The sequence below is a fragment of the Chlorocebus sabaeus genome, chromosome 18, assembly GCF_047675955.1.
Source record: "Chlorocebus sabaeus isolate Y175 chromosome 18, mChlSab1.0.hap1, whole genome shotgun sequence".
Classification (NCBI taxonomy): Eukaryota; Metazoa; Chordata; class Mammalia; order Primates; family Cercopithecidae; genus Chlorocebus; species Chlorocebus sabaeus.
The window spans coordinates 73,662,145-73,677,022 of NC_132921.1; the positions used below are offsets into that span (position 1 = coordinate 73,662,145).

Genomic DNA, 14,878 nt, shown 5'->3' on the forward strand with positions numbered 1-14,878 from the left:
ACTGTTATTGTCAGTCTCATTAACTCACAGTCCTTCCCAGAGGTCAGACAATTGTACTAATGTTGCTCCTGATAGAACTATTGTACAGCTGTCCAGCTACACTGATTTCTTACTCTTTCCTTTATATGCTCTACACTTTCTCGTCTCTAGGCCACTGTTCAATATCGTTTCTATTTTCTGTATAGCCTTTCTCCTGCATTTTGTATGTCCAACTCTACTCATCTTTCCATTCCCTTTCTCTAAAGAATCTCCTCTATGATGCCTTGGTATCCCTGATTCTACCATCACATCACAATCTCTATGAATTAATCAAAACAACTATTTTTTTCCTCAGAATCTTCATGATGTTAATTTGCATGTTTATGTGGTACATTTCACTTGTTACCTTGGATTATGGCTAATTATATACCTATCTTAATTCTCCAACAAGACTAAGCTCCTTGAAGGCAAAATCCTTCCGTAATTCCTCTTTATATCTTCATATTATTTTATAAACAGTAAGGACTCAAAAGTTAATGAGTGCATGAGCCAAGATATAAATTCTTTCCTCTCAGACATATATGGTTTAAAGTTAGATATGGAACTTATGAATATAGGAGAAATACCTGTTACTTCCATCTTTGTCATTCCAGCAGATCACTGTAGTGGTGATCCAGCCTGAACAGCTCTGAACCATCCTGGAGGAACTGCCAGCCCAAGGATATCTGGTCTGGTTAAACGTCCCAAGTCTACTCACCCTTCCTAACTTAACCCTGAGCCAGAAAGCAGTTCTAAAATTAACCCATACTCTTAGAAATACAAGCATAACATGGCCGGGTGTGGTGGCTCACGCCTGTAATCCCAGCACTTTGGGAGGCCAAGGTGGGTGGATTACGAAGTCAGGAAATTGAGACCAGCCTGGCTAACACGGTGAAACCCTGTCTCTACTAAAAAAATACAAAAAAATTAGCTGGGTATGGTGGCGGGCGCCTGTAGTCCCAGCTACTTGGGAGGTTGAGGCAGGAGAATGGCGTGAACCTGGGAGGCAGAGCTTGCAGTAAGCTGAGATTGCGCCACTGCACTCCTGCCTGGGCAACAGAGCGAGACTCTGTCTCAAAAAAAGAAAAAAAAAAAAAAACAGGCATAAAAAGACTTGGCATTATTACACTGGCATGTGCACCAGCTGACTCATCACTTTCATTGGATTGAGGGAATGTCTAATATTTTGCCAGAGAAGCATATACCTAGTTCTTCAGACACCGTCTTGAACTGGAGACAAGAGGGGACTACCAGAAAAATGACTGAAATGTAAGAGTACCTGGACAGGTGACTTTGCATAGATATATACTTATTTATGCAAATTATAGGAGATTATTGGCCAAAACATGTGGAAATGCTTTTTAAAAAAAGAGAGAGAGAAAAGACAGCATCAGATCTAAAATATTCATCTGAGTTACTAGTCTCGAGGCCGATGGAAAACCGTTGCTCATGTGCTATCACAGTAGCACCAGCCCCCTTAACCCCTTGGACATTTCCGGGGCCTCTGACATTCGTTAAAATGAACATGAATTACAGTGTAAAGTTTTAGAGCTAAATGGAACAAGTGGTTTTAAAGCCCAACCAATTGATATGGGGTAGAAGAAAAGAGGGTACTCAATAAAACCACGTATTCTAAAATTTAAGGCTACTCCAATGTCATATCTACTTGTTTATCCTGTGTGGGGTCAACAGACACACAGATGGAACTGCTTGTTCTCTAGCTGCCAGGTCCGACCACTGAGGGCAGCCTCACTGTTGAATAGCAGCACACACACTAACACCAATGCTTCGTGCAGAGCACCCACCACCCATCCCATAACCAAGTCTTCCCGTCACCGTGTTATTCCCTTTCATCCAGCCCCTCTTTGTGCTGACTTTGACTTCCTAAAAGTATTGGAGTCCATATTTGTCTCCTTTGCTGGCGTGATCAAGTATGATTCTTCTTGGTATTTGCTAGAATGCAGCACTTTGCTCTACATGGAGTATGTGCTTTAAAATTTTTGTTTAACGTGTAAATAGCAATAGATAGCATAAGTCTTAAATGTCAAATCTGCTGAAATGGAGATGACCTATATCAAATATCAAGGTTGTTGAGCACGGCGCCCAGCCCTTTCAGTCCTCATCTAACAAACAGCAACTGCTACTGCCTTTGTCGTCATGCTTCATTACCAAAATCCCCTCTTTTCCAGCTTAAAAATTTTAAAACCAAAACCAGAAAAGCTTCTTCAAGTCCCCTTGTCAATCAAACACTGTGATTTCCTTGTATTTGTATAGCACTTTAGGAGTATGTTCTCCTCTATACATTAAATGATCCTAGGAAGCAGACATTAATTTTTCTCATTTTAAACATGAGAAAACTGAGGCAGTTAATATGTAACAAAGTCAGGCTGGAGTCCTCCTGACTTATGGAATTCCATATCCAGAATTCTCCTCTCCCACAGAACTGCACACCTGGACATCTCCCATTCTGCCATTCTTGGTCTAAAACGTGGCATCAAGAATTAAATCCTATTCCATGTGCTGTATAATCATCAGAGAACACACCAAATGAGGACTTTCCTTGTTCCACACCACATAAATACAACCACTTCAGTATTCAGATTTCCGGTAAGCTCATTAAATTATCAACTCTTTGGGTTTATAGTCAACCATAATGGCCAAGTCACACACATCATAATAGTTAAGCATACTTCTCTTTTAATGTGTGTTTCTTTTTTTTAGCTTGTGAAAGATGTTTTTCAGACCTGGTAAAAGGTTACATAAATCCATCTTATCCTATTTATTTATTAATTTTATTTTTTTGAGATGGCGCCTCACTTTGCCGCCCAGACTGAAATGCAGTTGCACAGTCTCGGCTCACTGCAACCTCCGCCTCCCGGGTTCAAGCAATTCTCCTGCCTCAGCCTCCTGAGTAGGTGGGATTACAGGTGCCATCCACTACGCTTAGCTAATTTTTGTATTTTTAGTAGAGGTGGGGTTTCACTATATTGACCAAGCTGGTCTCAAACTCTTGACCTCAAGTGATCCGCCTGCCTCAGCCTCCCAAAGTGCTAGGATTACAGGTGTGAGCCACCACGCCCGGCCCCTATTTATTTTGAACAATCATTTTAGCTTGGTAGAATCATGTAAAATCTAGAGTCTGCCACCTAACACATTCTCCATCACTCCCAGACCAAAATTGGCCAATCTGGGTATGCATTCTGAGTCTTTAGAAAATTGATTTAAAGATAAGTCCCAACTAAGAAGCCCATAAGAATACCAGAGACATTTTCCCCATGCTGACACTGATTGCAACCTAACTTCATAAAATGATCTCACATTTTTCCACTGTGTTCACAAAAATACTATAAAGCTTTAATAAAATACTTTGTCACAATCTTTAAATACTATCGTAATCCCACATCTAGTAACTCTATACCTCAAAAGCATAATTTTCTATTAACCTAGCTAATGTCCACTATGCATAGTTCCCTTCACTAATTCAGTCAACAGACATTTCCTAAGAGCAAAGTGTATGTGGCAATGGAGACACAGCAATGAAGAAAAGAGAGGAGGTCTATGGCCTTCACAGAGCTTTTGACTTGGGGAGAACAGATAATAAACTGACTCATATAACCAATTTAAACATTAACATAACGAGGTGTCATGGGAGCATATAACAGGGAACTACAACCCAGTCTGGGGTCACGGAAGCCCTCACTAAGAGAGTAAAGTTTAAACAGACACCTGAAAGATAAGTAGGAGTTACACAGGAGCAGAAGGGGTTATAGTAGAGTTCCAGAAACAGGAAGTACTGAGTATGAGGGACCAGAGGTCAAGAAGAACATGGAATGACTGAGAAAGATCCTAAGGACTAGAGGAAGAGCGAGGATGAAGCTAGACCAGCAGTTCGGGGTTGGGGGGTCAATTACACAGTCATATAGGGTCTCATACAGGCTATCTCAAGGATATGGGTCTTTATCAAATAAAAGTAATACAGGATACTGATATGTTTTGTGGACCAAGATGATCTCACCTCATTTTTTTTTTTCCAAGAGACAGGGTCTCACTATGTTGCCCAAACTGTCCCAAACACCTGGCCTTAACTGATCCTCTTGCCTCAGCCTCACACAGTGCTAGGATTACAGACACGAGCCACCACACCCAGCCTGTCTCTACACAGGATTAAAAAATTACTCAGGCGTGGTGGCATGCACCTACGGTCCCAGCTATTTGGGAGGTTGAGGCAAGAGGACAGCTTGAGCCCAGAAAAAACTGCAGTGAGCCATGTTGGCACCACTGCACTCCAGCCAGGGTAACAGAATGAGACCCTGTCTCGAAAACAAAACAACTCCAGCCAGGGTAACAGTATGAGACCCTGCCTCGAAAACAAAACAAAAAAAATTGCTAAAAAATTTTTTTTACGTAGAAGATACACTGTGGTACTGGCAAAAGAAATAATAAAATAGATCAATGGGACAGAGTACAGAGCCGAGAAATGTACTCACACAAATAGAGTCAACTGATGTTTCACAGAGGAGCAAAAGCAATACAAAATGAAGCCAAGATTGTCTTTTCATCAGATGGTTCTGGAACAACTGTACCTGCACAAGTAAAAATATGAATCTAGACATGGACCTTAAACCTTTCACAAAAATTAACTCAAAAGGGATGACAGAACTAAATGTAAAATCCGAAAATATAAAAGTCCTAGAAGACAGGTAGCATTGGGTTTGACAATGATGTTTTAGATACAACATCAAAACACCAAGCTGGACTTTATTAAAGACATTTTTCAGAGAATAAAATGACCAAGTCACAGACTGGAAGAAAATATCTGCAGAACACATATCTAATGAAAAACTGGTATCCAAAATATATAAAGAATTATTAAAATCCAGTGAGAAAACAACCCAATTATATAATAGGCAAAGAATGTGAATGTACACCGCACCAAGGAAGATATATATACAGATGGAAAATAAGCATATGAAAACATGCTCTACATCATATGCCAATGAGGAACTGCAAATCACAACGAGATACTACTACACCCCTCCGAGAGTGACTACAATATAAAATACTGATAATACCAAATGCTAGCAAGGGTGTGGAGCAACAGAAACTCTCGGGAATGCAAAACTGGGGGACAATTTAGCAGTTTCTTACAAAACTAAACACACTATTACCAAATGATCCGGCAAATATGCTTCTTGGTATTTACCCAAATAAGTTTAAACCATGTCCATACAAAAACCTGCACATGAATGTTTATAGTCAAACTTAGAAGCAACCAAGATGTTCCTCAATAGGTGAATGGGTAAACAAACTGTGGTAAATCCAGAAAATGGAATAATATTCAAAGATAAAAAAGAAATGAGCTATCTATGTAACAGTAATGATGGACATGTGTAATCATGTATCTGTCAAAACCCATCGAATATAAAACATAAAAAGTGAACCCTTATGTACTATCGACTTTTAATTTTTCTTTTTTTTTTTCCTTTGACACAGATTCTTGCTTTGTCGCCCAGGCTGGAGTGCAGTGGCGCAATCTTGGCTCACTGCAAGCTCCACCTCCCGGGTTCATGCCATTCTCCTGCCTTAGTCTCCCGAGTTGCCCGCCACCACGCCCGGCTAATTTTTTGTATTTTTAGTAGAGATGGGGTTTCACTGTGTTAGCCAGGATGGTCTTCATCTCCTGACCTCATGATCTGCCCACCTCAGCCTCCCAAAGTGCTGGGATTAAAGGTGTGAGCCAACGCGTCCAGCTGACTTTTAATTTTTAATGTATCAATATTGGTTCATCAATTGTACTGCATTAATGCAAGATATTAATAACAGGAGAAAGTGACTTAAGATTATGTGAGAATTCTCTGTACTTTCTGAGCAATTTTTCTGTAAACCTAAAACTGCTCTAAAAAAATAAAGTATTAATTAAAAAATATATATACAGGTAATGTGGCTTAAAAAATACAGTGTTGGAGAATGGATTAGAAATGGGCTACAGCAGATGCAGGAAGATCAAACAGGAGGCTACTGCAGTAGAGTCAAACATAGGGCTGATGGTTTCCTGGGATGGGTAATAATAGTAGGTAGACAGAGAAAGAGTCTTTAGGAGGTAAAATAGACAGGACTTCACAATGCATTAAATGTAGGCAGGAAAAAAAAAAAAAAAAAAAGATTCCCAGGTTTCTAGCTTGAGCTAGTAGGGATAGTGGTAGAATTTACTGATATGGAAAACTGGAGGAAAAACAGTTTGGACGAGAAAGATGGCAAGTTAAATACCTGTGGGAAATATAATCACAGACACTAGATAGGCAGCTGTGTGGGTGGCAAAGGACAGCCATGGGCTAGGAACATACAGTGCGATTCCCTGGCGTATCATTGGTTAGTGAACTCACAGAGTGTATGAGACAGCCTAAGGAGAGAATGCAGACAGGAGAAGAACTAAACATTCAGTGGCTGGCCAGAGGATGACAAACCAAGAGACTGGACTGTAAAGGAGCAACAGGGTTGGGAAAGGGAGAAAAGGATGAAATCCAAAAACTGTAGTATCACAAAAACCAAAGAAAGAAAATATTTCAAGAAGGAAGGCATCGTCATGTGTATTGAATGTGAGTAAGAAGAGGAACTCTACCACACGTCCACTGGATTCAGTGAGGTGGACGTCATTGGAGACTTTGGCAAGGGCAATCTGGGTGAGTAAACAGAAACTTGTACACAGCAGTCTCAGAAAATTCTATGAAAAAAGGGAAAATACATGGCAGTAGCTAGAGATAAGACAGGGCAGAGGTAGGTGCTTTTTAGTCTGTCTTTTAAGACCAGAGTTTTAAGCATGTTTTGAATGGTGATGAAAAGAAGGTAGAGAGGAAAAAGTTGAAAATGATAGAAAGACAGGGATCAAAGTTATTGACAGTGATACAGCAATTATTCATGACTTCAGTCTGATAAACTAGATCCTCAAAAATGGCTAGTTATGACTCAGTGAACAAAAAGTAAAAAATAATTTAAAAATTAAAAAGCTAGTCATTTCTCAAAAAAGAAAAATCTTCCCCTAGTAATTATTTATTTATTTAGACACAGGGTCTCACTCTGTTGCCCAGGGTAGAGTGCAGTAGCATGATCATAGCTCACTATAACCTCAAATCCCTGAGTTTAAGCAATCCTCCTGCCTCAACCTCCTGAATAGCTGGACTACAGATGCACACAACCAGGCCCAGCTAATTTTTGTATTTTTTTGTAGTAATGGGGTCTTGCTATGTTATCCAGGCTGGTCTCAAGGGATTCTCCCAAAGTGCTGGGATTACAGGCATGAACTACTGAGCCTGGCCTTTCCCTAAAATTTAGATATGCTTCTGCTGCCTTTTTTAAGTGGTAAATAGGCATATGTATTTGCATCTGCGTAAGAGTTAATCCTGCCTACAAAAACTTGCAATATCCTAACACTGAAAACTACACATTGCTGAAAGAAAGTAAAGGTCTAAGTAAATGGAGAAATATACCAAATTTATGGATTGAAAGACTAATACTGTTACAATGTCAGCTCTTTCCAAACTGACTTAAAGTCAACGCAATCTTAAAATCCTAGTTAAGACTTTTAGAGAAACTGAAAAACTGATTTAAAAATGTATATGGAGGCCGGACACGGTGGTTCATGCCTGTAATCCCAGCACTTTGGGAGGCCGAGGTGGGCGGATCACCTGAGGTCAGGAGTTCCAGAACAGCCTGACCAACATCGAGAAACCCCGTCTCTACTAAAAATAAAAAAATTAGCCAGGCGTTGTGGCACATGCCTGTAATCCCAGCTACTCAGGAGGCTAAGGCAAGAGAATCACTTGAACCCAGGAGGCGGAGGTTGCAGTGAGCCGAGATCGTGCCACTGCACTCCAGCCTGGGCGATAGAGTGAGACTCGTCTCAAAAAAAAAAAAAAAAAAAAAAACAATGTATATGGAAATGCAAATTATCTAGAATAGCCAGAACAATTTTGGAAAGGAATAACAAAGCTGGATGACTTACACTACCTAATTTTAAGACTTACAATCACCAGGCATGGTGGCTCGTCTCTGTAATCCCAGCACTTTGGGAGGCTGAGGTGGGTGTTGCTTGAGACCAGCCTGGCAGACACAGCAAAATCCCGTCTCTACCTAAAATACGAAAATTAGCAAGGTGTGGTGGCGGGTGCCTGTAATCCCAGCACTTTGGGAGGCCGAGGCAGGAGAATCACTTGAACCCAGAAGGCGGAGACTGCAGTGAGCCGAGATTGTGCCACTGCACTCCAGCCTGGGCAACAGAGAGAGACTCCATCTCAAAAAAGAAAAAAAAGAAGACCGGGCACGGTGGCTCACGCCTGTAATTCCAGTACTTTGGGAGGCCAAGGGGAGCAGATCACAAGGTCAGGAGATTGAGATCATCCTGGCTAACATAGTGAAATCCCGTCTCTACTAAAAATACAAAAAAATTAGCCGGGCATGGTGGCATGTGCCTGTAGTTCCAGCTACTCGGGAGGCTGAGGCAGAAGAATCACTCAAACCTGGGAGGTGGAAGTTGCAGTGGGCCGAGATCACGCCACTGTACTGCAGCCTAGGCACAGAGTGAGACTACGTCTCAAAAAAAAAAAAAAAAAAAAAAAAAAAGACTTACAGTAAAGTTACAGTAATCAACACTGTTTAATACTGGCCTGGCCTAAGGGTCAACAGATAAACTGGGAATCCACAGTTCCACACTTACATGATAAATGGATTTTTAATGAAAGTACCAAGGTAGTTTAATGGGGAAAGGATATCATTCAACAAATGGTGCTGAAACAACTGGATATATATCTGAAAAAAGAATAACCCAGACCCCTGCCTCATACCATATACAAAAATTATTTTTAAATGGATCATATATCGAAATATAAAAGCTAAATCTAGGAATATTCTAGAAAAAAAGTTGAAAATCTGTATGACACTAGTAACGTTTGCATATTTTTAAATGTTTTCTATTTCTACATAGTCATTGTCAATGAGGTAGACAAATACTTCTTCCACAAGATACATAAAAACACTAAACATAAAATTAAAAGTTGATAAATTAGAATTGATCAAAATTAAAGCTTTGTTCTTCAAAAGACAATAATAGCAATAAAAAGACAAGTCACATGCTGGGCAAAAATATCTATTTTACATATAGGTATATTTATCTTATCAAGAACTTGAGTCTAGAATGTATTTTTAAAAAAAACAGAACTCAATAAGATAAACAACCCAATAAAAAGTAGGCAAAAGATATGAACATATACCTTGCAAAAAGAAGATATACAAATGGCTGATAAGCATGTGAATAAATGCTATACCTCACTAGTCATTAGGGAAAAGCACAATACAATGAGACACCATTTTACATCCTCTAGAATGACTAAAATTAAAAAGACTGACAATAATAAATGTTGGTGAAGATGTGGAAAACTAGAACGTGTACTCTGCTGGTGTGAATACAAAACAATGCGACCACACTGTAAAGTTGTTTAGGAGTTTCTTACAAAACTCAAACATACATTTACCATATGACCCACCAATTACATTCCTGTTTACCCAAGAAAAATAAAAAGCACATATCCATAAAAAGACTCATACCTAAACGCTCATAGCAGCAATCACCCAAAACTGTAACTAACCCAACTATTCATCAACAGAGGAATGGATAAACAAACTGCAATATATTGACACAATGGAATAATAGCCAGTAATACAAAGGGACACTATTACTGCACACTCAACACAGAAGAATCTCAAAAACACTGCTAGCAAGAAAAGTCAGCACAAAAAACACGTTCTGTACAGTTCAATTGATATGAAGTTGGAGCTGGGAGACTGACTGCACAGGAAACTTTCTGGGGTGATGAAATGATTGGAGCAGTGATTACATACTCATCAAACTGTACATTTAAATTATCGGCATTTTATTATATTTAAATTATACTTCAAGGTTGATTTTTAAAAAAACTGAACAAGTACTTCCACTGTGAACAGATTACCAGACTAGTAATCATGAGCAGAGACTCTACCCACTATCCAATGTGTAGCCCTGGATCAATCTCTTACTCTTCGGTCACCCAGTCTATGGTATTCCGTTATAGCAGCCCAAAAAGACTAAGACAGTAAGAAAATACAGAATCCAAATACTAAAAGAAATACACAGGCTATAAATATGTGGAGTTCTGCTTATGCAAATGTTACAGTTGAAGAACCACAGAGGTTTTGACTTTTTTCCTATAAGTAAGCCTCAGAGTAAATTGTACTTCAACAGAAGTAAAGAAAATTTGCGGCGATAATCAACTGCCTCTGAAAAACCTCAGCAATCATCACAGGAACTCGACTGGCTTGCTTTGCAGAAACATACAATTTTGGAAATGGGTCCTTTTGAATTTTTTTTTTAAAGTTAGGCCTTAAAGGCTTTTAAGAGAAGGGGAGGGAAAAAAAAACCCCAAAACCATCAAAGACAATCAAATCTGAACCAAGCTATGAACAAGACAGGAATTTTCCACTGAGAGGAAAAAGTTTACACACACACACACACACACACACACACACGCTACTGACTAGTAATAAAGCCTACTTTAAAACCTGTGGGGCTGTGCGCACAATGGAATATTACTCAGCCTTTAAAAGGAATGAAATTTGTTACATGCTACAACATGGATGAACCTTAAAAACATTATGCTAAGTGAAAGAAGCTAGACACTAAAAGGCAATTGTTATATGATCCACTTACATGAACTATCCAGAACAGGGAAATTCAGAGAAGCAGAAAGTAGATTTAAGGTTAGCAGTGGGAGAGGAGGAAAGGGGACTGGGAGTTACTACTGAAGGAATACAGAGTTTCAATTTGGAATGATGAGAAAGTTTGGGAAACAGTGGCAATGGTTATATAGCAAATGCCACTGAACTGTACAATCAAGATTGTAAAAATGGTGAATGTTATATGTATTTTATCACAAACATATAGAGGCTAATACAATTTCTTGGGGAGCATTACCATGCAGCAACATTGACAAAGGTATGATTCCCCTTACTTGCCAGGGGTTATGAAAATTTCCAAAACAAAATAAAGGTCCCAGGAATCAAGTTATCTCTCTACTCTTGCATCAGAACTAGAACTGCTTTGGAATTACCACTGTACTTCACTCTACCACTTCACTCTGTTTCGAGCCCTGAGCATAGGCCAGTTTGCTTGAATCATCAAGCCTTTAAACCACCTGTCACCAGCATTTGACACAGGTGACCTCATCTTATTTTTGAATACTTTCTTCTCTTGATTCTACATTCTTCTAATTTTCTTCCTGTCTAGCTTGATGGCCTTGACAAGAGATGCTTTCACAGAGTGGGTATTGGTGAGAACACGGTAAGAGGAAGTGGAAACAGGACAGAAACAGTTCCTTCTGGTTATTTCTGAAGTCATGTCCCTGAGAAGGTATTTGGTAAAGACGCAGGGCAGGTGGACTTGGCAGTGGGACATGTGAAAGTTCTCTTCAGGCTGCTTCTATTTTCTTGAGTAAAAAAACATAAATGAGGTTGAGAAAGGAGAAGAGGGTGTTAGAAGGTCGGAGAGAAGAGGTTTGAAATAGTATCCTAGCCATCTAATAATGTATTCTCTCTCTCTTCTTTTTTTTTTTCTTTTGGAGATGGAGTCTCACTCTGTCACCTAGGCTGGAGTGCAGTGGTGAGATCTCGGCTCACTGCAATCTCTACCTCCCGGGTTCAAGCGATTCTCCTGCCTCAGCCTCCCAAGTAGCTGGGGTTACAGGTGTGTGCCACTACGCCTGGCTAATCTTTGCATTTTTAGTAGAGATGGGGTTTTGCCATGTTGGCCAGACTGGTCTTAAACTCCTGACCTCAGGTGATCCACCTGCCTCGGCCTCCCAAAGAGCTGGGATTACAGGTGTGAGCCACCACACCCGGCCTAGTAATGTATTCTCTTTTAAATGTCAATTTTATCATGTCCCTCTCTTGCTAAAACACTTCACTGCTTTTTTAAAAATGAACTACACTACAGCAAAGAATTTCCTCATAACTCTCAGTCATCTGCAGAAACACTGTCTTCAGGGCCAAGCATGGTGGTGGCTCACGCCTGTAATCCCAACACTTGGGAGGCAGGTGGATTGCTTGGGTTTAGGAGTTCGACAAACGCTTTCTCCAGTGGGAGAGAAAGCAGTAGAGTTAGTTATTCCTGGTGTGGTGCGGACGACCCCAGCCTGTCCCTCAATACTGGAGATATTTTCTAAGGGAAAAAATTTCCCTTTTCTTATTGCCACATGATTCCACTTATCCCCATGGGTGGAGAGTATGTATCATTAGGCCTGCCTTTTCCCAGCACACTGCCTTACACGACAGGCGCTCTATTTAATACCCACTGAACTACTGAAGTAAGCAAACACTTTATTGAGTTTCCAGGCCAAGTAATGATAGAAAAGGACTTGAGAATTTCACAGGTGACACCAGCAATCCCCAAGAAAGGGGAACAAACACACCCCACGTCATCAAAAGAGCGCAAAGCAATCACGGCATTTAAGTCAATAATCCTGTGTTAGTCATTTCCACAGAAAGTTCTCAAACTGCTTATTTAAAATATTACTATAGTACTTTGAACTAAAGTGACTTTCATCTAAGTTGCTTACAGCACTTGATTAGTAACCATTAATTAAGGTTTCACTCTATACAATGTATAATTTCCATTTTGAAAACAGTAAAAACAAGGCACTAAAAGGTTAAAAAAACCAAGATTAAAAGACGAAACTTTTAGAAGTAAAAAAGCCACACTATTTTTACTCTATCCTGATTAAATCTGAAAAATATCATTCCTGCTAACATTCTTCCTTAACTATACCTACCGAGTCCAAATTAATTATGACAGTCCAGGCGTGGTGGCTCATGCCTGTAATCCCGGCACTTTGGGAGGTCAAGGCGGGTGGATCACCTGAGATCAGGAGTTTCAGACCAGCCTGGCCAACATGGCAAAACCCTATCTCTACTAAAAATACAAAAATTAGCCAGGCATGGTGGCACACACCTGTAATCCCAGCTACTTGGCTGCCTAAGGCATGAGAATCGCTTGAACCCAGGAGGTGGAGGTTGCAGTGAGCCAGGATCACACCACTGCACTCCAGCCTGGGCAACAGAATGAGACTGTTTAAAAGAAAAAAAAATCATTAGGAGAGACTGTTGTTCTAAAATGCTTAGTTTCAGGAACACAGACAAGGAACTTGATGAACTACTTTTTCAATCATAGGTTTCATTAACAACTGTCTGCAACCCTAAAAGGTTCACATTCCTATAAAGTTTGCTCCTTAAAGGCAAATGAATTTCCTAACTCCACAGATGACTTAACTCAAACAAAACATCATGGGTACAACACAGCAGACCAAAATCCAAATTGAGTCCTTTGTATGCCAGTCAGTTTCATAAACTATAAACCATGGTAAATTTCTACTAAGAGAATCAGTATCTTAGAAAACAGGAAAAGCCCAAGGTCTGTAGTTCAGCCAGTCATTCTATGCTTCAGTCCCCTTTGGTTATTTCCAGTTATTTATATGGTTAATGAAAAGGCAGAGAGGCACGTTCAGAAAACTGTCTCTTGTAGAGCAGATTAAAAAAAGTAGAAATTAGTATTTGAGAAAAGGAAAAATTTAATATTGCTGCTCCGATGTCACCCAAATGATAATGACCAGCTATCTCCAACTTAAAAAAATACATAAAAATAAAGCTAAACCGTGGTATGTTTCCCTGCTTTAGGGGAACCATGGCCCTATATTAAGTAGATAAATAGATTACGGTATCTAGATTGCTGTATAATTATACAGTAATTATACAGTCCAAATATATCAGAAATCATAATAAATGTACATAGGGGCTAGGTGCAGTGACTCACACCTGTAATCCCACCACTCCGAGAGGCAGACACAGGAGGACTGCTTAAGCCCAGGAGTTCGAGACCACACATGGGCAACAGACGATGATCTCTTATATTTAAAGAAGAAAAAGGCTGGGTATGGTGGTGCAAGCCTGTAATCCTAGCACTTTGGGAGGCCGAGGCAGGTGGATCATGAGGTCAAGAGATCGAGACCATCCTGGCCAACATGGTGAAACCCCGTCACTACTAAAAATACAAAAATTAGCTGGGCGTGGTGGCAAGTGCCTGTAGTCCCAGCTACTCAGGAGGTTGATGCAGGAGAATCGCTTGAACTCGGGAGGTGGAGGTTGCAGTGAGCCGATATCGCACCATTACACTCCAGCCTGGTGACAGAGCAAGACTCTGTCTCTAAAAACAAACAAACAAACAAACAAAGGCCGGGCGCGGTGGCTTACGCCTGTAATCCCAGCACTTTGGGAGGCCAAGGCAGGTGGATCACGATCACGAGGTCAGGAGATCGAGACCATCCTGGCCAACATGGTGAAACCCCGTTTCTACTAATATACCAAAAATTACCCGGGCGTGGTGGCGGCGCCTGTAGTCCCAGCTACTCGGGAGGCTGAGGCAGGAGAACGGCGTGAACCCGGGAGGCGGAGCTTGCAGTGGGCTGAGATCGCACCACTGCACTCCAGCCTGGGTGACACAGCGAGACTCCATCTCAAAAAAAAAAAAATGGAGGAAGAGGAGGAAGAGGAGGAGGAAGAGGAAGAAAGAAGGAAGAAGAAGAAGAAAGGAAGAAGATGACGAAAGGAAGAAGACGACGAAAGGAAGAAGAAAGAAGAAGAGAAGGAAGAAGAGGAGGAGGAGGAGGAGGAGGAGGAGGAGAAGGAGGAGGAGAAGGAGGAGGGGAAGGAGGAGGAGAAGGAGGAGGAGAAGGAGGAGGAGAAGGAGGAGGAGAAGGAGGAGGAGAAGGAGGAGGAGAAGGAGGAG

At 40.6% G+C, this 14,878-nt stretch overlaps 1 protein-coding gene across 7 annotated transcripts in view; it reads right to left on the reverse strand.

Moving 5' to 3' along the window:
- Positions 1–14,878, reverse strand: part of SPIRE1 (spire type actin nucleation factor 1) — a 191,690-nt gene that overhangs the window by 104,830 nt on the left and 71,982 nt on the right. For 4 of the 7 annotated variants that reach the window (XM_037982988.2, XM_037982989.2, XM_037982991.2 and 1 more), the window contains exon 3: positions 4,506–4,601. The exons of the other annotated variants lie outside the window; for them this stretch is intronic. In XM_037982988.2, the coding sequence (XP_037838916.1) occupies positions 4,506–4,601 (96 nt within the window). The remainder of the gene's footprint in view (positions 1–4,505; positions 4,602–14,878) is intronic. 7 annotated transcript variants of the gene reach the window in all.